The sequence below is a fragment of the Canis lupus genome, chromosome 16 (genome assembly GCF_011100685.1).
Source record: "Canis lupus familiaris isolate Mischka breed German Shepherd chromosome 16, alternate assembly UU_Cfam_GSD_1.0, whole genome shotgun sequence".
In the NCBI taxonomy this organism is placed as follows: domain Eukaryota; kingdom Metazoa; phylum Chordata; class Mammalia; order Carnivora; family Canidae; genus Canis; species Canis lupus.
The window spans coordinates 41,940,255-41,964,753 of NC_049237.1; the positions used below are offsets into that span (position 1 = coordinate 41,940,255).

Here is a 24,499-nt window from a genome sequence, read left to right on the forward strand (position 1 = left end):
AACACTCCATCTGTTCAAGGCATGCCAACCTGCCCTCGGTGTTTCCAGACGCACCATACCCTTTCATAACTCTCCACTTGCACCCTTGGGAATGCCAGCAACTTTCCACGTCTGGCATACTTCTATGGGCACATTCCAAGGCCAGTACAAATGTCATCACTATTCTCCTGCCTGCCCTTAGGCCCAGTCAGTGGTGTTCCCTTTACTGTGGACACACAGTATTTCAGAGATGTCTCCATTTGAATCAGGCCAGACAACATTTTTAAACACCTGTTGTGTAATAGGTCTGCTGTGCTGAGCACTGAAAAAAAAAAAAAAAAAATAAGACCTGGACTCTCCTTATGGACCTCACAATTTAGGAGACAGACATGTACAAAAATAGTTACAGTACAGAATAAATGCAAGATATCAGGCCAGGTCAGCTGCAATTTGAAAAATTAGTTTACATTCAGATGATGTGATTTAATACCCCTTTCCACCTCAGCCTCCAACTAGTGAGATTATAAAGGCCTATTATTTCATGTTTGTATTCTCTGAATCTAGTAGACTGCCCAGTACACAGCAGGCTCTCAAGACTTTTCTTGAATTCATAAGGTAAGAGAAAGTTCATAGTGACCTATGAAGCCTCATTATGTGTCATTCTATAAAGCAATCTTCTCTGCAATTACTTGCCAAGTAAGAACTGAGTGGAATGCCTGTAAGATGGAGAATTTACAGTGAAAATGTCAGGAAGGAATAAAAGAGAAGACACTTGTCACCCAGGTGCCTGGAAGACCCTACTTGGTTGTCCTCATTGCTACTCCCGGCCCCCCCCCCGGCCCCCCACTGCACACACTGGGCAGCTCTCTGTCCCTCAAGCACCCCAGTGCTCCCTCATCTACACCTCTGCATTTGCTGTTCGCTCTGCCCCGGAAGGCCTGTCATCTCATGTCCTAATGCCTCCCTCCTTCTGTGCCTTCAGGCACTGGTTCATTTGTCACCTGCTCAGTGAGGCCTTTTGTAACCACCTGATATTAAGATTTAACTCCCTTCACCACCTTTTTTCCTCAGCACTTATCATATTACATTCTAAATATTTTATTTAATTTTCTGTCACGCCTGACTAGAACTGAAGCTCCACAAAGTCCAGAATTTATCTGTTTTGTGCCTTTCTTCATGCCCAGCACAAGCAGGCACTCACTAGACACTTGCCAAGCGAGGAAGTCAGTGTGTCGGACTCCTGGATATACGCCACAGAGGCCAAGAGCGCCAACCCCAGCACCAGACTACTTGTTCGGTTTCCTGTCTCCACCAATTATTAACTGTGTAACTTTGTGTGAGTTACTAAGATTTCAAAACTTCAAATTCCTCATCTGCAGAAGAGGGATAAGCATACTGTCTATACCTCATGAATTGTGAGAGTAAATGAAGTGAGGCTTTAGAAAGCTTAGAACAGAGCATGGCACATCACTGGCCCTCAAAAACATTACTACTACTATTATTTTTATGCCAAGAAAATTTAGGATACATTTTTTACAAGAGGTTTTAATTACATGCAAACACAGAAACATCCAAACCAACACATTAGTTTTTAGAATAAGTTATTAGGTGATAATTTCTGGTTATTATGAATTTATAGTGAGTATCCCCCCCTCATAATTTTGCTAGCTATTTCTCTCAAACTCTCACCTCACCATAAAATGATATAAAATTGAAATAATTTTAAATTCCCTTTTAACACTAAAGAGACAAAATTAGTTCGCAAAACACAACTATGCAAAAAACAACGTAGCAAGAAAGCTCAGAAACCTATGATGCTAGGCAAGTCATTACAAGTTTGGGATGTACTCCCGGTTTGAGAAGAATCTATTTTATTAACCCACAATAAACTGAATTACAACAAAGGTTTATCCTTTTAAAAAGTTATTTTTCTTTCTCCAGAAGAAAAACTAAAGACTGTTTCTTTCATGAGGCCTTTCTTCAGGCTCTGGTATAATCAGACCAACCCCTGAACATTCTTCTTTTGCCCAAAGTCCTAAAGTACTTAGGGGCTTTTTCCCACACCCTTAATACACCCTTTTTATGCTGCTCTTTGGTTGCATCATAAGCATGCACTTACCCTCCCCAGGTGGGTTATAGGATCCACGGGGCAGGGAGTGTATTTTGTCTCACTTCCGTAATCCTACCTTGCCCAGGCTGGTCACTGGAAGGGCAATTACAGGTGTGTCTGAAGGAACACACACATTCATAATCTAAAACCTGATAAGAACTGGTACCGCCTTCACAAGAGGGTGGCAGGTAGGCCTGAAAATGCCTGAATGAATCATGAAGTATTTAACTGTGCGGTGATTTCCTTAGCAGCATTAATTTGCAATAATCATGTAACATCTTTTATTTATTTTTTTTTTTTTTTACATCTTTTAAATTATGGTAAACTGACAGAACTTTAAGCCAAGGCCCTGAAAAGAGAAATGCCAATTTCTAAAGCACTCAGCTGAGTGTGAGAATTTTAATCTTTCAAAACTCAGAGTCCTACTACAGTAGGTTGTATTCTTTTTTTTTTAAGATTTTATTTATTTGAGAGAGTACAGGCACAGGGGAGGGGCAGAGGGAGAAGCAGACTCCACACTGAGCAGGAAGCCCAACGCAGGGCTCGATCCCAGAACCCCAAGATCATGACCTGAGCCGCAGGCAGACACTTAACCAATTGACCAATACAGGTGCCTCAAGAGTAGTTCTTTAGACCGATAATGTGAAGTTTAGGAGAATGGGCTCCAGAGCTCTACTGCATGGTTTGAATCTTACCTCTGCTACTTGCTAGCTGCACAACCTTGACAAGTTATTCAATTTCTGTGTGATGTTTTCCTCAATCTGTAAATGAGAATAAGCCTCACAAAACTACTGTGAGGATAAACACATCTATAAATGAAATGATTAGGACAGAGCCTAAAACTTGATAAGCATTTTGTAAGTGTGTTATCTCACTGGCATTATAATTATTATTATCCTAGTTTTCCTCACTACCTCATCTTATTTAATTGGAGTGGTTAAAACACATCCATATTCTAAACAAAGATACTTTGAATTTGGTCTGTTACTGGTCATAATCTGGTTTCATACAAATTTCCCGATTTTTAAAATTATTTTTCCAGTCTTATTGAGATCTAGTTGGCACACATCACTGTGTAAGTTGAAGGAGTAGAGCATAATGGCTTGACTTAACATGTACTGTGCATTGGTGACCTCAATAAGTTTAATTAGCATCCACAATCTCACACAGACACAATAAAAAGCAAAAAAAAAATTTTTCCCTTATGATGAGGATTTAACTCTCTTATTTTTCATACAGATCATACAGCAGCATTAGCTATGGTCATCATGCTGTACACATCACCATTTCCAGATACTGACAAGTAAAATGGAAGAGCTCCATTGGGTTTAATTATAATTCTTTGTCCTGCTCAGTTTAAAGCTTCAAGAAAATGGCTATTTCAATTCCAGATCTGGTTTTCTACTTAGTTCTCTGAAAGGATTTATTGAAAACCCCAGTCGGCTGGAACATTCCTGCTGCTTACCTTTCAGGAGAGTAACTTTGTATACAGAATACAGAGGATGTTCATTTGGTTTCAATTTTCTAATACACAAACACCACATTGTACAGTAAATGGCAACACACTCTCAATGATCTAAAGGCACATTGTTATTGCTCCTTGATCTTTTGCTCTACTTTTAACTCTGTGGTGATTAAATTTCCTGTGCCCCACGACAAACACCTCTCAATTTATCGTGAGCATCCACACAAGCTAGTTGTTGTTGTTTTTTTTTTTTTTTAAATACAGCATAATCAAGTTAGTCTTCAAACAGTTCACATAAAAACTCAAATGCAAATCCATGAAGTTTCTGGTTATATTAATTTTTTTTTCCATTTCTATACAGAAATCCACCAGGTAAAAGAAAACTTAGTTTTTAACTCAGACTGAAAACTTTGAATACATAACTTAGTTATCAAGTTTCTTTATACATGTTAATCAAAGCTCAATAAATGTCCTTGTCTTTTCATAAGAGTAAACAGACCTACTTTCTCTTAAGGCATGATATTATATAATATACAGAAAAGGGACTTTTAAAATGCTTAACTTTTTGGTAGAACAGATCACCTACATAAATGAATCCTAGTTTTGAAAATATAGTTGGCCCTCCTTCTCCCCATCTTCCCATCCACAGGGGATAGGTTTCAAGACCACCAATGGATGGCTGAAATCACAGATAGTACCAAGCCCTATGTGTACTGTTTTTTTCCTATACATATCTACCTGTGATAAAGTTTAATTTATAAATGAGACACAGAAAGAATAAAAAAAGAATTATAAAGATTACAATAAAGAATTATAAAGAATTATAACAATATACTATAATAAGAGTTATGTGAATGTGGTCTCTCTCTCTCTCTTTTCAGCTTTCTTCCTGTGAAGGGGTGAGCTGATAAAATGCCTTCATGAGGAGCTGGATTGAGGTGAATGATCTAGGCATTACAATTCAGTGTTAGGCTACTCCTGACTGTAACAACACATTAGAAGGAGGGTCACCTGCCTCTGTGCCATGCGTGACTATGGCTAACTGAAATCATTGAAAGCAGAACCCCAGATGGCTGGGGACCACTGTCTATCCTATCCTGGGTACTGGCCTAGTCTCCTGAAAGTATGTGTGCTTCCAGTTTTCTGAGTTTTAAGCATCCTGTGGCCTAGAGAATCATACTAGTTGTAGCCACTGCTCAGAAAATTTGGCGAGTCCTCAAACTTCACCCAGAAAGATAAGGACTGTGAAAGCTGACAGGTCCTTACATGCTCAAATCCTCGTATTTCACTATGCAAGGCTGAAGCCCAGGGTGGATAAACAACTTGCTTGTGCAGCTCACTGGTGCTGGAGTAGTACTAGAATATAGGGCTCCTAAACTACAGGCTATGGAGTGATTGGCCATGACTCTGCAGCGCCACCAAGCCATAGGTGCTCCTAATATCCAAACAGGAAGAGAACTCCCCATCATCGGGCAACCACCACTACGCTTACCTATCATCAATGATAAGAACCAAAGCTTTGATCTCCCTAACTGTGGCATATCTATAATCAGGATCATTGTTTCTCTTCTGTTTCTCTTCTTTTCTCTCCAATGAAGACGACTTCAAGTGAATTCTTTCCTCCTATGCAGCTCCTCCAGGGATGGGAATAGAAATGTGCTGCAGATCCTTCCTCCTCCCCCCGTACTGCTTCCTGGCTTTGCTCCTCAGAACCTCAAGATCTTAATGCTAGGTCTGAATCTAAATAAATCACCCTTAAAATACTTCTGCTCATTATAGGCTTCTCAAACAGGAGTTCTCAAAACAGAATTAGAAAAGAAAACCTAAAACTATCAAGGTGTAGAGTAGTATGGAGATCCTCTGGGATCTGCTTGGTTTTGTTAGTTTCTGCAAAATGTTCTCATGTGTGTGACACATCAGTCTAGAGGCACTTTTTCTTCTCCCCAGATCATTCAACAGTAGTTGCTATTTTTATAAGGGAACTTACTTCTAAATCCATCAGGCTTGCCTTTAATTCGCTCAAGGTTGTACCTGTTAAAATAAAGGTTGTTCCCTGCAGAGTGTTCTCAATCAACTGGAATGGCTAGCAGTGTTTTTGTCTTAGTCTCTACAACATAGGCTGACTTTTCCATTTCCTGTTCTGATCTGCAACCCAGAGAAGTCTGTCCATCTGCCAAATTTCAGTAAGACACTTAACAGCTACTCTTAAAGTGCTCCAACTTCATAAACCTAGCAGGAATTTGAAATTACTGCTTCTAAAATATAAACATAAATAAATGTTCATCTTAGCGAAGTTTAACTTTTTAGTCACTCTTACATCCCTGCAAATTTATAATACATCTTTCAGTAAAAGTTAAGGAAAAACTAATCTCTTTCCACCACCATGAGTCCAGGATATAATACTTAAGTATTATTAAGCACATAAACATTTACAAAAAAAAAAAAATTTTCTAATTTTGAAATTATTTGTATGTAAGAGGGACCCAATTATTTGCTTATAATTTTTCTTAGTATTATAAGTTGGTTTATACACCTATATCTTTCACTGAACTAGCCTTTACATCACTCAAAGATCAGAGCTATGTCTATAACTTCTTTTTCTACCTTCCCTGTGTAAGATGCTGGTCAGCAAAAGCCTAAATGTTGTAGTGGATAGAATGTGTTAGTTTTATAACCAAAACCTGTCTTTCTGCTCTTTGACATGCCTATTCCTACATTCAAATAATTCATAAACTGCTATAAGGCACAGCTGATTTATTTTATTCTTACCAGAACTGGACACACGCCTGATCCTCTGTGGAGATAAGGCCCGATCAGAATTGAGATTTCTACTGTCACTATTCCGCCTCAAACAGGAAACAGAAGGCCCCACTTTGGCTTTTGAACCAGATGTTTTCCTTAAATTGGAGGAGTCAGGCTTGGATATGTTCCTACCTGATGTGGCTGCAGTTTTTGAAGCAGAACCCTGTGAAAAAAATAGTTAAGATTTTAATCCAGATCATACCTTCCTCCTACCATTTCCTCTTGGCACTACGTCAAAGCAACAATTTCTGTCTATGCAGATGTGCCAGATGGATGTTTAAATGTCATTTTTAGTATGAAGGAATTAAACCTCTTCATAGTTCTCTTTTAAATCCACCAAGATCTGTCTTTTGTGCCCATCCACAGAACTACTCCCAAGATGACCAGTGCCACGAACTAAAGTCAAGCTACAGCTTTCATCTTGTTCCCTGTAGCCCCTCCTGAGGCATAGGATTCTGATGGCAGGGTCTTCCTCTGACTTCTCCAACAGAGCACTTTCCTGGTTTTGTTTCTACCTGCCTGGTTATTTCTCCTCTGGATCCTGTCTCAATGTTAGTGGTCTCAAGGGTCCTAAACTTGACCCAGGTCTTTCCTTGCTATATTGCTCTCCCTTGGTGATCTTGTCGACTGTTCAACTGCCACCTACACCCTATTATATCTGAAGTCCACGTGTCCAAGTTAGCACTTCCTGCATTTCCCAGCTTTCTTTACCTTTCCATTTAGCATCCTTTAGGCACCTCTGCCTTCCCATATTTACCACAACATACCCAGGTACCCAACATACATAATAAAAGCTATTTCTAGGTGCTTCCTTTACTTCCTAAAGCTTGGTAAACTGCTTTCTCTTTTGCATCCACCTTAACATGAGCCTGAATTACTGAAACCGTAACCTCAGGATTTCTGGTTTCACCAGCTTCCACTCGAATCCATGTTTTACTCCATTGCTTAGGTAATCTCCTTAAAGGCCAAACTGGATTAGGCAGCTTTCCTCTGTCTTCCAGATAAAGTCAACCCTTAACAAGGCACACCCAACCCTTTTGGATCTAGCAACCTCTGCTATACCCTTCAGTTTAACCCTTAATGTTCACAGTCCTATACCCCTGGCTCCCATCATACTCACTACCCTGGAATCCCCTAAATGAGAGTATCTTCTCATATTTCTTCATCTTTGTATATTTTATTTCCTCTACCCAGAGTACTCTTCCAATTTATACATACCCTTTGAGTTCCAGCTAGTGGCTAATGTCATAGCTCCCCTAAAGCCTCCCTTGACAACTCTCCCCATTCCTCCCCCACCCCATCCTGCCTTCTGCATCTCAGTAGCTTATACATACTCCCAACTTAATATTTAACATCCCCTTTATCTTCTACTGTTACCTACCACACCAGGTATGAGGTTTGACCAGAGGTGGTAGCTTTCCTTTCTGTATCCCAACAGTCACCATAATATACAATAGGCAGTCAATAAATATTCCCATTCTACCCACAGGAAACGAGACCTTGAGCTTTATTCAAGGGCAAATTCCAACACCATAAGCTATTATTTGCATTCTCCCTTTACAAAAAGAACTGAGTCTCATAGAGACTAAGTAATTTGCCCAGTCATTCTCCCCTGAACGATGGAGCTAATCTGAAAGCCTATGTAACTCTAAATCCATACTCCTAATAACTATCCTGTGTATTCCCCATTGGTACCCTTCTTTAATAAGTCATAAGTAGATGATTTCTAACACAGATATGTAATTCATTCACTGACAGTTGAATTCATACACCAGGTGAATTAAAAATTTAGTAGGGCAAGACTTCTAGGGAAGATAGTGGAATAGCAGGACCCTAAGTTCATGTCCACCCACATATACTACTACATAACCCTCACATTATTGCAAATAACCTGGAAAAGGACCTGAAGACTAGCATAACAAGCTCCACAACTGAATGTGAAAAAGAGGTCACATTAAAGAGGGTGAGAAGGGCACACACATGGTGGAGAGCTAAACACAGAGGGTCTGGATACAGAAGAGAGGGAGCTTTAAGCACAGGAGAGCCACAAGAAACAATCACACCAGGGAAGCTGCATGGGGAAGACTAATCCCCATAACATTCTGCTTTGAAAATCAGAGCAGCTGATTTTCATACAACCAGTTGAATTTAAAAATCAGCAGGCTGCACAGGGAAAGACTGGAGGGCCAACAGGAAGCTGAGTCCTTGCCCTTAAAGAGATAGCAGAAAGAACAGCCTGAGGAGATACAGTTTAGAAGCAGCAGTTTGAAAATGCCTGGGGTATACAAGAAGGAAAGTTAGTTACTAATCTCAGAGTTCCCTGAGGGACTTCTCCAGAAACAAAGGAGCTGGCAGGCACCATTTCCCTCCCCTACCTCCAGCATAATCACCAAGCCAACTGCAGGAAACAGCTAGCACTCACTACCAAACTTGCTTATCCCATGCCCTGCTCCCTCCAGCTGGGCCAACCCCTCTCCTGATGCCGTGGATTCCCTCCCCCATAAGACCCACCCAAACCCTGCCAACACTGCATCTCCGACCTCCCTCAGAAGAGGCATGCACCTTGTTAAAACTATACCTCTACCCAAATGCACTTCATGGAGCTGCCATGGGCAGCCCCACTCTCCAGTGTCTCCTGTGGAGAAGGAATGGTACCTACAGCTTGTGGCACCAAGACTTCACTTGCCATACTTCCCAGAGCTGCCCCAGCTGGCCTCCAGTCTCCACAGAGGCTGCATGATCCTGGTGGAAAAGGACCCACAGGAATAGCTTGCAGCACCCTGCCCCCACCTGCATGCACTTTATGAAGCAACCCTGGTAGGCCTGATCTTGTAGGCAGTGGCAAGTCCCCTGTGAAGAGGACCAACATGGCCTTATTATTTAAAGTGTGGTTTCACTGCTTTCAAGAGCAACAGACATAGCTGACTTTCACATCACACAGAAAACACACAGTTAGACAAAATGAGGAGACAGAGGAATGTGTCCCAAATCAAAGAGCAGGGCAAAATCACAGCAAGAGAAATAAGTGAAAGAGAGATAATAAACCTGATAGATAATTTAAACTAATGATTATGAAGATACTAGACAAGAGTGGAGGACATCAGTGAAACCCTTACACAGAACAAAAAAGAACCTATCAGAGATAAAGAATCCAATAATTGCAATTAAAAATATGTTTGCAGAATAAGAGACTAGAGGAAGCAGAGGAACAAATTAATGACCTAGAAGACAGAGTTATGGAAAGTAATCAGGCTGAACAAGTGAGAGAAAAAACAACTATGCAAAATAAAAACAGATTTGGGGAACTCAGGGAATCCATCAAGTATAATAATGTTCACAATACAGGGATCCCAGAAGAAAGGAAAAAGCAGAAAATTTATTTGAAGAAATAAGAGGTGAAAACTTCCCTAATCTGGGGGAGGAAATATATTCAATCTAGGAGTACAGAGATCCCCACAAAAAACATCAACCCAAGGAGGTCCACGCATCAAGACACACAGTAATTAAAATAGCAAAAAGTAGTGATAAAGAATGTTAAAAGCAATGAGAGAAGGTAGTTACGTACCAGGGAAACCCCATAAGGCTAGGAAAAAGTTTTCAGGCCAGAAAGGAGTGGTATGATATATTCAAAGCGCTGAAAGGAAAAAATCTGCAGCCAAGAATACTCTATTTTGCAAAGCTATCATTCAGAATAGGAGGAAAGATAAAGAGCTTCTTAAACAAAAACTAAAAGAGTTCATGACCACTAAACCAGTCCTATAAGAACTTCTAAAGAGAACTCTGAGTGGAAAAGAAAGATCATAAGTGAGAGTATGAAAAGTAGGAAACATAAAATAAGTAAAAGTAAATATTTCTGTAAAAAACAGTCTAGGGATTTATGAAAGGATGTAAAATATGACATCATATACCTAACACATGGTGGGAGGGGGATATGAAGAGTAAAGAATGGGTTCAACATAAGAATCCATCAACTTCATATAGATTGCTATTTGCCGAAGTTGTCATACAAACCTAATGTTAACCACGAATCAAAGCAAACCAGTAAAAGATCTGCAAAGAATCCAAGTATATCACTAAAGAAAACCAGCAAACACAGAGAAAGTGAAAGATCAGAAAATAGCTACAAGAACAAACACAAAACAAGTAATGAAACAGCAATACATATCAATAATTACTTTGAATGTAACTGGACCAAACTCGCGAATCAAAAGCCATAAGCTGACAGAGTGGATAAAAAAATAAGACCCATTTCTATGCTACCTACAAGAGACTCATTTCAGACCTAAAGACACATGCAGATTGAAAGTGAGAGGATGGAGAAACATTATGCAAATAGATGTCAAAAAGAAAAAGCCAGAGTAGCAATTGTTTCATTGGAAAAAAATAGATTTTAAAACAAAGACTAGAGATTCCCGGGTGGCTCAGTGGTTTAGCATCTGTCTTCAATTCAGGGCATGATCCTGGGGTCCTGGGATCAATTCTCACATCAGGTTCCTCACAGGGAGCCTGCTTCTTCTTCTGCCTGTGTCTCTGCCTCTTTGTGTCTCTCATGAATAAATAAAATCTTTAAAAAAAAAATTAAAAAAACAGACTGGAACAAGAGACAAAGAAGGACATATATAATAATAAAGGGGACAACCCAACAAGAAGAAATAATAATTGTAAATATTTGTGCACCCAACAAGGGAGCACCCGAATACATAAAAGTTAATAACAAAGGAACTAATTGATATCAATACAATAGTAGTAGTAGACTTTAACATCCCACTTACACTGATGCTCATATCATCCAAAGAGAAAATCAACAAGGAAACAATAGCTTTGAATGACACAATGCAACAGATGGATTTAACATATATTTAGAACATTCTACTCTAAAACAGAATACACATACTAATCAAGTGCATGTGGAACATTCTTGAGAATAGATCACATATTAAGACACAAAACAAGTCTCAACAAATTAAAAAAGACCAAGGTCATACCATTCATCTTGTATGACTACAACACTATGAAACTTGAAATTAACCACAAGGAAAAAAAAAAAAACTAGAAAGAACACAAATACAAGGAGGTTAAATAACATGCTACTAAACAGTGAATGGGTCAACCAAGAAATCAAAGAAATAAATTGCATGGAAACAAATGAAAATGAAGATACCATGGTCCAGAATCTTTGAGATGTAGTAAAAGCTGTTCTAATGGGGAAGTGTACAGTAATACAGGCCTATCTCAACAAGAAAAATCTCAAATAAACAACCTAACAACCTAACCTTATGTCTGAAGGAGCTAGGAAACAAACAAACAAACAAACCCAAAACCACTAGAAAGAAGGAAATAATAAACACTAGGGCAAAAATAAATCATATTGAAACTAAAAATCCTATAAAACAGATCAATGAAGCCAAGTGCTATTTCTTTAAAAAAGATCAACCAAATTGATGAACCTCTAGACAAAGCCATCAAAAATGAGCAGAGTCAAATAAATAAAATCACTAATGAAAGAGGAGAAATAAGAACACCACAGAAATACAAACTATAAGAATACTATGAAAAACTATATGCCAATAAATTGGACAACTAGAAGAAATGGATAAATTTCTAGAAACTTATAAGCTATCAAAACTGAAGCAGGAACTAGAAAATTTGAACAGAGCAATGACTAGCAAAGAAACTGAATCAAACTCCCAATAAAGTCCAGGATGAGATGGCTTCACAGGTGAATTCTACCAAACATTTAAAGAGTTAATACCTATTATTCTCAAACTATTCAAAAAAAATAGAAGAGGGAAGAAAACTTCCAAATACATCCTATGAGGCCACATTACCTTGATACCAAAACTGGAAAGACCACCAAAAAAATTAATTAAAATAAATTAAAAAATAAAAACACTACAGGCCAATATCTCCAGTGAATATAGATGCAGAAGCTCTCAACAAAATATTAGCAAACAAAATTCAATAATGCATTGAAAAAAAAAATAATGCATTGAAAAAATCATTCACCACAATCAAGTGGGATTTATTGCTTGGATGCAAGAGTGTGTCAATGTTCACAAAAATCAACATGATAGGGATCCCTGGGTGGCGCAGCGGTTTGGCGCCTGCCTTTGGCCCAGGGCGTGATCCTGGAGACCTGGGATCGAATCCCACATCGGGCTTCTGGTGCATGGAGCCTGCTTCTCCCTCTGCCTGTGTCTCTGCCTCTCTCTCTTTCTCTCTCTGTGACTATCATAAATAAATAAACATTTAAAAAAAATTAAAAAAAAAATCAACATGATATATTACATCATGTAATCAAGAAGAGAAAGGGAATCAAAAGAGGATAAAAATCATATTTCTAAGATGCAGAAAAAGCTTCTGACAAAGTATAACATCCATTTATGATAAAACACCCCAAGCAAAGTAGGTTTAGAGGGAACATACCTCAACATAGTAAAGCCCATATATGAAAAACCTACAAGTAACATCATATTCAATGGAAAAAAAATGGAGACCTTCTCTCCCTGAGGTCAGGAACAAGGCAAGGATGTCCACTATTACCACTTTTATTCAATGTAGTACTGGAAATCCTAGCCACAACAATCAGACAAGAAATAAAAGGTATCCAGTTTGTAAAAAAGAAGTAAAACTTTCACTATTAGCAGATAACATGATACTATATATAGAAAGCTCTAAAGACTCAAAAAAAAAAAAAAAAAACCCACAAAAACAAAAAACAAAAACCTACTGGAACTGATAAATGAATTAAGTCACAGGATGCAAAAATCATTGAACAGAAATCTGTTTCATTTCTGTACACTAATAATGAAGCAGCAAAAATAGAAATTAACAATCATGTCTACAACTGCACCAAAGATAATAAAGTATCTACGAATAAACCTAGCCAAGGAGGGGGAAGACTTACACTCTGGAAACTATAAATCACTGATGAAAGAAATTGAAGATGACTCCAAGTAAGAGAAAGACATTCCATGTTCATGGATTGTAAGAACAAATGTTAAAATGTTTATACTACCCAAAGCAATCTATAGACTAATGAAATCTCTATCAAAGTACCAAAAACAGGGTGCCTAAGTGGCATAGTCAAGTGTCAGACTCTTGGTTTTGGCTCAGGTCATAATCTCAGGGTCATGGGATCGAGCCCCACATCAGGCTCCATGCTCAGCACATAGTCCACCTGAGATTCTCTCTCCCTCTCTCTCTGCTCCTCTTGCTTATACTCACTCACCCTCAAATAAATAAATAAATCTTAAAAAAACAAAACATATACATACACAACAAAAGCGTTTTTCACAGTACCAGAAGAAAATGCTAAAATTTGTATGGAACAACAAAAGACCCTGAATACCCAAAGCAATCCTAAAACAAACAAACAAACAAACAAACAAACAACTAGAAGTACCATAGTTCCAGACATCAAGTTATATTACAAAGCTATAGTGATCAAAACAGTATAGTACTGGTAAAAAAAAGAAAAAAATAGACACATTGAGATCAATAAAACAAAATAGAGGGCTCAGTCCAGAACCTGTATATTACAGGGAAATTTTATGACATAGATATACTAAACCTGAGCAATGTGGTTCAGAGCAGGCATCACAAAAATATCAATTCCTTCCCTGTTACTGTGTTAGCTAAAGGGGCGGTGAATCACTATCACCAATACATAACGTCTGTAATGGGTCGCTATGCTCAACTTGTATCAAATTAAAATCAAATTCCTTCTTCCAAATAAGCAGCCTTTCTGAAATTTCAGATAAACCCTGACCAAACAACTGAGACTGTAGGCAACTGAGGAATTCAATAAACTTAGGGGCCCCTGAGTGACTCAGTCGGTTAAGTGTTCCATCCTTGATTTTGGTTCAGGTCATGATCTGAGATCAAGCCCCATGGCAGGCTCCATGCTCAGCAGAGAGTCTTCTTGAGATTCTCACTCGCTTGTGCTCTCTCTCTGCCCCTCCTCCCACTCACGTGTGGGCGTGTTCTCTAAAATAAATAAATCTTAAAAAAAATTTTTTTAAACTCAAGGCCTGTTTTAGCCCCCAGACCAAAAGAACACAATGAAAATTAACATCCCTCCGTTACTATCTCATCATAGATCCAGGGTGTATTTAGAATCTCTGGGTACTGCTTAAGTGATCAAGAAATGGAAGTTTGAGTCAGCATGAAGCAAATTTTCACTAATTCAACTCTCTACAATAAGCACAGAATCTGTGGCCTGTGATGGTTTGTCCTCTCCCTTCAGCAGGATATATGAAAATACCTAAGAGGTGAACCAGTGCTATTGGAGGGAATTGAATTGAAGACATCAATAAAGAATAAGTTGGGTTTGCTTTGTTTTAGTACCATTTGATAAGTGTCTGTGCTGAAAATATGGGAATCCTAACTGCAAGATTCCAGAAACGGAATGTGCTTCTTCCCCAAGGTACTGGAATCCATTTTAACCCAATGATTCTATCACTTGACTCCATATGGAGTCTGAAAAACGGCTTTCTGTTTCCCATGTGTAGAATGAAAGCCTAAGATTTACTCAATGCACACAGAAAAACTTTTAATTTCAAAATTATATAATGAATTTATATTCATGGCAAATGTTCTTTAGAGAAACTTTATGCTGTTTTTTTTGGCAGTAAGATGTCAATACACAATGAAAGCCTACCATAAGTCAAGGAGGAATAAATGTATTTATTCAACTATGAATGTTGATTAGAATTACCAGAGGTTATAATTTAATTTGGCAAAACATCAAATTATCAATGATATAAGACAAGCTTCCTATGTTTCACCTGAAAAGAACTTAAAAATAAGACAAGTTTCAAAATACAGTTGCATTAGTTTAGACATCGTGGGGTATCATTGTTCCCCCAAAAAAGTTGGAAAAGCCAAAACATCTCTAACCTGATGTAGCTCAAGAATATCCAGTCTTTCCTAACTTCTCTCCTAAAGGGACCTAACAATTCCCTAACACACCCTAAAAACACTTCTAAAACAGCCCACTGACATTTCATTACACCACATGTGCTTCTTTGAGACATGAACCCTCCACGGTGAACACCCATGTCTCACATCCCTCCTACCTGGCACCCAGTTCCATTCCTGGCCCAGAGGACAGAAGCCAAGAAAAGCCTACGTGGGGCCAAAGATACATGTTAAGTCCCTATGGTGAAAAACAGGGCTCAGGACAAGTACACAAAGCTCAAAACTGGCCTGACAAACATTTTTAAAACTCAGAAACTAGTTTCTTCATGCTATTGACAAAAATATAGGTGTATTTAAAGAAAAATAATCTTCAAACTGCATGAATTTTTTGTTTAAATGATCTAGTCTCCTCCTCCCACCCCACAAACATCAGATATGCCACAAGTACTATAGACAACAGGCTGCTTTTTCACTGTACATGAATCAAAGGGGTTTATTTTAACGGACCAGGAATCAACATGTTAGGGCTACAAGAGACCTCAGACATCTACCAGGCCAACCCTTTCACATCTGGGTGTCCAAGATTTTTCCACCAAAGTCACACTGGCTGATCCAAGGCAGAATTTGCAATTACCTTGTTCACAGGAGAGGGCTCCGCTTCCCAGAGCAGCCTCCTCCACAAGAGACCAGGAGTTATTTTTATGTTGATACTGTTTACCAGCTCTCCCCAGCCATGCCATTTCTTAAATATGGCCCAACACATCTTAAAGTTCATGAACAAATCTTTCTTTTATTTTCGTATGTATAAAATATAATCAGATACTTAACTCCAAATAACTATTACACCAAAATATTAACTTATTGTTTCACCTTATTAAAAGGAACATTGGTATGCAATACAAAATATTGCACTTGATTATTTTCCCCATATGCAGTTTTCTGATGTTGTAATATACAGGAAACACTTCAGAATACCTTAACATTCTAAAGTGTGCAACCTATAAGACACTCTAAAGTGTGCACCTTACAAAACAAAGAATTACTGAATAATCAACACCTGAAAGCAAATATGCACAACTACGTCTGCAACATTTTTGATTACTTGTGATAATTGCTAATACATCTCTCAGCTTCCTCCACCCTTCCCTGAAGCAAGCAAAAAAATCTTACTTACCAAAAACATAGAACCGTATTCAAAGGTCTCATTCATAATTTCCTTTTTTAGCTCTTGTTTTTCCATAGGTGTCCCATTTTCTTTTTCACCCTTCTTTTCAGGGCTAATCCTATCAATGCTGGAGGCATATGTTATTTCCAAACATTCTGTGCTTTCCATTTTAACAGGGAGTATGTCTTTAATCTTCTGGAAAAAGGGAGCCACGGACCCGGTCTCACATGCTGAATTAGAACTTGCTTTGTCAACATCTTCCTGATTCGATTTCATGGCAGATGTTGTTCTTGGAACCTTGTGTGAAGCATTTTTAGAATGAGTTGTAACATGTACAGCCTGGCTAGTAATGAGTTTATTAAATTGCTGCTTATGCGTCTTGTTAATTAGGATTTCTGCTTTTGTATCTGCATTCAAGTCAGACCTTGGGGTTTTGCTCAAAGCTGTCAACTGTCTTGAAGAGAGAGATGAGGGTGGTGAGGCATTGGTTAACTGAGGACTGGGGGTGACCTTTGATAAAGCAGGGTCTTTGGACTGCAGCACTGGTCTAGACACAACTTTTGCTTTGACATTCTTGAAGTTTGGTCTTGGGTAACTTATAATTTCGGTTTTTCTAACTTTGCTCCCTATAGGGGTATTTATTTTAGATGTCAATTTTCCTAGATTAGGCTTAGACATGGTCATCGGTGCCCCCTTCAAGTTTGGTAAATTTCTAAGCTCTCGATGACTCTTCTCCATTTTACTACATTTCTTGGTCGCTTCAATAGGTGAAATAGAAAAGGTTGCATTTGGGGAATCTAAGATTGGCGTTGACATGCGATTTGTGTGATTTGTGCTAATGACCGTATCATTTGCATCCCAACTCAATTCAACTGATGAAGCCATCTTTTGTCCCGTTGGGCTACTCAAGATCAGTTCTGTGGTACGATTTTGGGTTTCCAAATCCTTTTCATTAGAGGCGTTTTGTGTGTCTTCAGCCACAGTGACTTTGCGTTCTGGGTTCAGTAGCTGGGCTTCATTTTTATCAAAAGCTGGCACCAGTAAAGGGCATTCATCATCCCTAAGAGAATTGGACACTGTTTCTCTTAGATTTTGGCCCATTTCCTTTTGCCCATATGAGCTCTGTGAATGTGTCTCACTATTTGGTTCATCTTTAGATAAACAAAAGAACTCTTGTAATACAGACCCATAGGGAACATCCATGCCCTCAGAAACTGGTGTTTGAGCTTGTATCTCTTTTTCGCCAACCACTCTTCTCTGTGACCCATCTGTGTAGTCACTGGTGACCTGTCCTGACGAATACTGACACTGATTGCCAGTATCTGGAACACCACTATCAGTTTGCATCACATCAGAAAACAATGTGTAAGTTGTGTCTTGGGCCTCTGCTGCTGGGGCTTGTGTGTTTTCAAAGCGGTCTTGATCATAATTCATTTCTCTCACATGTACCTCAGCAGAATGGGAAGATGTATGAATGGAACAGGATAAAGATGGATTTCCACTCCTTGTGCTGGTTGGCTGCAGATTTCCAGGGGTATGCAAAGACTGATCCTTTCCAATGGCATGACGTGTTATAAAGGTACAGTTAACATTATCCACTGTCATGTCAAATGTTTGGTTTAGCTCCAAGGCAGCAGGACAGTCTGCGTAGTACAAATCCTCGTTGTTGGGTTTCCACACGAAAGGCAGAGCTGTCTTAGCACTCTGGTCCTGAAAGGATTCTAGGGAATGACAACTGTTAGACAGGTACTTGGGCTCCTCTGTACTTACAACATGTGCGTAAGACTGAAGTGCCGAATCTTTATGGAGATCTAACACCTCCCTACCAATCAACTCACTTGAAGACTTCTGGCAATCAAGTACTTCCAAACACGGAGGGGTTAAAGCAACATTTTTGTCAATGTCTACAGCAGAGTTGGTTTCGTAATCAACCACCATGTCATCAGGCTTGGCGGAATTCCAATTCACATTACTGGCTGAAGAGTTTTGTGTATGTGGAGATTTTGGGTTGAATGCATATGCGTTTCCGTTTTTGTCACTCATAAATAAGGAATGCAGTTCATCTTCTGTCTTCTCATCTGAATTATCATCATTCATCCTGAATATTAACTTTAAACCTCTGCCATTTTATTCTCTTCGTTAAATCCTTTCAAATGAAAGGCAAGAAAAAATTGTCCATCTCCTAAGTTTTAGCACAGTTCAAAGTTTCTAAGATGCTTTGAAGTTATAATGATTTGCTGTTCCCTGGAAGAAACAAAATGATCAATTCAAATAAGTATTATTAAAATTAGTAAGTCACTGCTTGATTTCAATCACTTTATTTTTACATTTGGAACCTGTGGATACCTCTATCCACACTTGTGGATAGAGGTAAAAAAAAATATCTTTAGCTCAGTATCACCTCCTTTCAAAGATGCTTTTTTATGTGAGGAAATGGGGCAGAAGACAGAAACACTGCTAAAATTGTACCATGACTGCCTTTACATCTGAGATACCTTCTCTCCCCATATTCTCATTATTTGTCAGAAGAGAGAAGAAAATCTCAGAAGAGCCTTTCCTTCTTGTTGGTTAACCATTGATCCTAATTTGCTGAGGACAGTTCCAATTTATGCTTGTTGCCCCAACATAATTATAATAATATCCTTTCCATTTTCAGAAGGGTTCCTTATTGTGTCCATAAAGGGTGATTACCAGACAGACCTGTCAAACACAGCAAATGAGCTGAAGATCAATGAAGATTTAGGACATTTCTCTTTTCCCTGCTTTCATTTCTTAAACATACTTCAAAGTTGAAAAAAAAAAAAGTTGTTAATTCTTAATAGTTAAAGTGGTACTCTGTTGGAAGTCCCTAAAAGTGTTAAATTGCATGACACAGGATTTCTACTCTGAAGTACCTACTAAAGAGAAATGAAAACTTATGCCTACACAAACACTTGTACAAATGTACAGGATTAATAGAAGCATTAGTCATAAGAGGTAAGTAGAAGTCAATGTCAAACTGGTAAATAACAAAAAAAGACTGGTAAATACCAAAACATTGATACCCATTCAACAGAATAAACAATCAGCAAAAGAAAAAATGTAGTATTGACACAGCCACAACATGCATAGTGTTACAAATCAAAAATATTATACTAAGTGAAAAGCCAGTGGTAGACAACTACTTATTATATATTATATTTACATGAAATGTCCAGAATAGGAAAATCTATAGAGACAAAATAGATCAGTGATTCTCTAGAGCTGAGAAAGGGTAAGAGGGAAAGGAATGAGCATCAACTGCTAATCAGGATGATGTTTCTTTTGAGAGTCATGAAAATGTTCTAAAGACTATGATGATAGTTGCACAATACTATATATATATATATATATATATATATATACACTATATATATACTATATATACCACTTAAAACTACTGAATTGAACACATAAAAGATCATTAAAAAACAACCCACTAAAGCTTTCCAATCCAAAGATTTCTGCAAATAACTAAGTTTATTATGCTTTTGGCCAAAGTTACGTGCCTAAAAAATGCATTCGATCAAAGACCCAATGTTCAAGAGAGGACTGCAAGTAAGTCACAGAGATATACATTCACTTGAATTGAATTTCTAATCCTGGTATTAAGGGTCAATCAGATGTCGCTGTTCTGACCTAAAGAAATAAAATATATATGAGGGGGGGAAATGACATTCCGTGACCTGTAAATTTGTGAATTAAGAGATCTCATTTTTCCATTTGGTAATCCTCTCTGTAATCAAACTTCAGTGACCTAAATACAACCAGAATTGGAACCATGGAAGAACTGAAAGGATCAGTATCTTCGCTAACAGTACTCTGTGTGTTTCTGGCCATGTATCCTGAAATCAGTTTCTACTGTGGGGAGAAAGAAAGGCTGCAATGTTCAGCACAATAGCATGCATGTGTGCGTATACAAGCACATACACATGCACACACTCAAAAGGACATTCTGAATCCTAAAATAAGGCCTATATGATTTATATATACTGATGGGAAATATAAATTACTGTTTTTCCACCATTAGGTTTTGTTTATTTTGTTTTTTGTTTAAGATTTTACTTCTTTGAGAGGGAGAGGGAGCCTGACTGGGGCTCAACCCCAGGACTCTAGCATCATGACCTGTACTGAAGGCAGATACTTAGCCAACTGAGTCACCCAGGAGCCCTTCCACCACAGTTCTGAAGTCAATAAATTCACTGAAGTAATAGTTGTTTGGCTAATACCCTAATAAAAGTTTTGCTAAGATGCATTAATTATGGGGAGTAGGAAATATGTTCAAGCTAAATATTTATTTTTTTAAAGATTTTTTATTTTATTTATTCATAGAGACACAGAAAGAGAGAGAGAGAGGCAGAGACACAGGCAGAGGGAGAAGCAGGCTCCATGCAGGGAGCCCGACGTAGGACTCGATCCCGATCCTGGGTCTCCAGGATCACGCCCTGGGCTGTAGGCGGCACTAAACCGCTGCGCCACCGGGGCTGCCCTCAAGCTAAATATTTAAACGAAGAAGTATATTTATTCACCTTTAGACTTATGTGTGTGGACTATAATTTCAAAAAGCAGTAAATACATTATAACTGTCTGTTTCCATGAAGGTCAATATTCATTTAAGAGATTCTAGTAGTAGTAGAAAATATGAGCACTATAAACAGAAGCTTTTAATGTAATTCAAAGAAATTTTTTGTCTACATAAACACAATCATTAGATTCAATTAAGGAGTTTTACTATCTGAGTTCCTTCTTCCAAAGTACGTAGAAAATTATGTTTTTAAAAAACTCTGATAAAAACCGAATAAATGATTCATATGTCAAGGCATTTCAAGTTACTTTTGAAATAAATGCATAATAGAATACAAATGTATAATAGGACACAGACATTCTATATTTAGTTTTTCCCCAGTTTTTCTCCTTTATAAATAACACTAAACATACTTGCAATCTTTGACTACCTATGCTTATTTCCTTTTGAACAACTTCCTAGAAATATAAGCATGTACCAAGGCAGGGCAGCCCAGGTGGCTCACTGGTTTAGTGCCGCCTTCAGCCCAGGGCCTGATCCTGGGGACCCAGGATCGAGTCCCACTTCGGGCTCCCTGCATGAAGCCTGCTTCTCCCTCTGCTTGTGTCTCTGCCTCTCTCTCTGTGTCTTTCATGAATAAAAAAAAAAAAAAAAAAAATCCTTTAAATAAAAAAAAAGCATGTATCAAGGCAAAGAATGTGATTTTTTTAAAGAGTCTTGATATAGTTCGCCAAATTGTTAGGTGGAAGGGGGGAGATTCTTTATTAAAAAAATATTCATATATATATATATATATATATATATATATATATATATATACACACACACACACACACATATATATATATGTAACAGATATAGGACCTGAGTTTTACTTTTAAAGTTCATGTATTTTATTCAGCATTCTCCCCCAAATATTTTTCCAAGTCATTATACTATAAAAACATTTCTAATGGTTGTTAAATTTCACTAAAGTTTAAATGTTTTACATTTATAAGTTAGTAGTTTACGAAGTGTAATGAAAAAACCCATCAACCATTCTAATCTTCACATGACTGCTTAATATATTTGTTGTTTTGTTGTGTTTTTTTTTAAATTCACAAACAACCAAACTAAGTGAGCAAAGCTATATAAAACACACACACACACACACACACACACACAATGCATTGAGAAGTACTTCAGGAGAGTTTTGATAGGAAATGAATTTACAGAAGTATTTTCTACCTTTGTAGCTAAGAGTAAAGAATTTGCAGTACAAAGATTTGGATACTAAAAATTTCTTAAGATTATCAGTTATAGAATTAGTTGGAAGCTCAACTTTCTCTAAAGAAAACAAAAATTTCAAGTCATCACTATGAAGATAAATCCATGGTCAGGAAAGGATTCCCTCAGGAATTCTATCAAAAAAGCTGAAAGCTATTTTGCCTGAAGGCCAATTTCATTCCTTCCCTCCCACTTAAAGAACAGTACTACTACATGCTGGACTAAGTTTCTACTACATGCTGGACTCATGTTCTGTGATAATCTCACCTGATCCATGAATTTGTGTCTTTGTATTTCTATAACTCCAATGTCATTTGTGACACCTTCAAAGTTACTATTTGGGCAACGTTTATTATTAAGCAAAATCAAAAGTTAAAAAAAGGCAAAAAGGTTGAAATAAATTATTCTCCCCTAAAGAGTTCATTTCTCAAGTTGTCTTTCAGCAGCATTATCTATCAGAACAAACAGAATGGTCAAGTTTCCTTTTTAAGAATGTCATTTGGGAAAATAAAGAGATCTTTCTCAGAGAACATTTTGGATGAGGGAGAACAAATTCCCTACCTACTAAGATCTGAGAATATGATAGGCTAGCTCCTCTTGATTCAAGAGGAGTAAGGTTACCAAAATATATATTTTTATAATGATTTATAAGGTTAAAAACTATTTGTACTAAAAGAAAAGGTCAATGAAAATAACAGTGTAATATTTGAGCTATTTCAATACTTTTGGAAAGCATAAGATTACTTTCTAAATCTTAGTTTAAGAACAATGATTGTTGGGATCCCTGGGTGGCGCACCGGTTTGGCGCCCGCCTTTGGCCCAAGGCGCAATCCTGGAGACCCAGGATCGAATCCCACGTCGGGCTCCCGGTGCATGGAGCCTGCTTCTCCTTCTGCCTGTGTCTCTGCCTCTCTCACTCTCTCTCTCTGTGACTATCATAAATAAATAAAAATTTAAAAAATTTTTAAAAAAAAGAACAATGATTGTTTTCCAAAGGTAGAAATTCCATTTTTATTACACTGAACAGATACACCTAAAAAGATCATTTATATAAATGAAATCCTTGTGATTCAATTGAACTCACCATCATTATATTAATACTAGAAGATATTTCAAACATCTTACAAATAAGAAAACCACCTGTATGACAGAAACTACAGGACTCCGTCAAATGGGTTGCTAGAGGGATCCCTGGGTGGCGCAGCGGTTTGGCGCCTGCCTTTGGCCCAGGGCGCGATCCTGGAGACCCGGGATCGAATCCCACGTCGGGCTCCCGGTGCATGGAGCCTGCTTCTCCCTCTGCCTGTGTCTCTGCCTCTCTCTCTCTCTCTCTCTCTCTGTGACTATCATAAAAAATAAAAAAATAAAAAAAAAATGGGGTGCTAGAACACTACTACTACGTTATGCAATAATTATGTGCTTTATTTGCCAACTGAACTATAAACTCGGTAGAGGCTTATACATCAGTACATATCTTCTACATCTTCCCATTACCTATAATATCTAACCTGGTAATTTGAACTTAGTACAGATAAACTTGCTACCTCATATGGTAATTAAGAAAGGTTTCCAGAAGTCATATACGGAAACTAGTTTCATTACTTTGTAACCATAAAGAACTTTAATTTTACTCCTTATTTATGTCTACATATGGCATACCAGCCTTAAGATTTGAATATAGTTATAATTTACAGCTTTCAAATCATGCAATCATGTCAGCTCTTGTAGTTTTTATGAACTCACTAATCCTACCACTAAAGCTCCCTAGGCTTCAAAACCCAAAATATATCTGGTCTTGAACTTATTTTAGAACAAAAAAGACGATCTATGTACAATATCTGAGCTACCCATTTTATTTTATTCGAAAGTGAAAAATAAAGAAGTTGAACAAAAAATCATCAGCATGTGTTGCTGACATACTCATAAATCTCTCCTGTTGAAACCATTCAAGGTACTAAAAGTTTTACCCTTAAGCCTCATCATAGTATCATTTTTCACAGTTTCAGCTGGAATTCTTAAGTTAGCTCCTGCAACCTACCTTTTCACAAACTCGACCTCCTCCAGTAGAGTTTAGTAAAGCACATCTTACCCCTCAGAACCAAGAACAAGCGTACCAAATAGTCCATTTCCTAAGAGCAGGAGGGTTTCCGGTGAGGCCATTTAAACAGAAGGATGGCTAGCATTGGTTTAATGGATTTCAAAATGAAGGCTATGGAAGTTTCACAGCACAGCTGGTTTTACACACAA

General features: G+C 37.9%; 1 protein-coding gene across 4 annotated transcripts in view; it reads right to left on the reverse strand.

Moving 5' to 3' along the window:
• The window catches only part of MTUS1 (microtubule associated scaffold protein 1), a 165,513-nt gene that overhangs the window by 97,439 nt on the left and 43,575 nt on the right, over nucleotides 1-24,499 (reverse strand). For 3 of the 4 annotated variants that reach the window (XM_038560269.1, XM_038560267.1, XM_038560266.1), the window contains exons 2-3: nucleotides 16,453-18,687; nucleotides 6,324-6,519 (exon numbers count right to left, since the gene is read on the reverse strand). In XM_038560269.1, the coding sequence (XP_038416197.1) occupies nucleotides 6,324-6,519; nucleotides 16,453-18,540 (2,284 nt within the window). In that variant the 5' untranslated portion in view covers nucleotides 18,541-18,687. Of the gene's footprint in view, nucleotides 1-6,323; nucleotides 6,520-16,452; nucleotides 18,688-24,499 lie in introns of those variants that run through there. The other variant, XM_038560268.1, reaches the window with a different exon arrangement.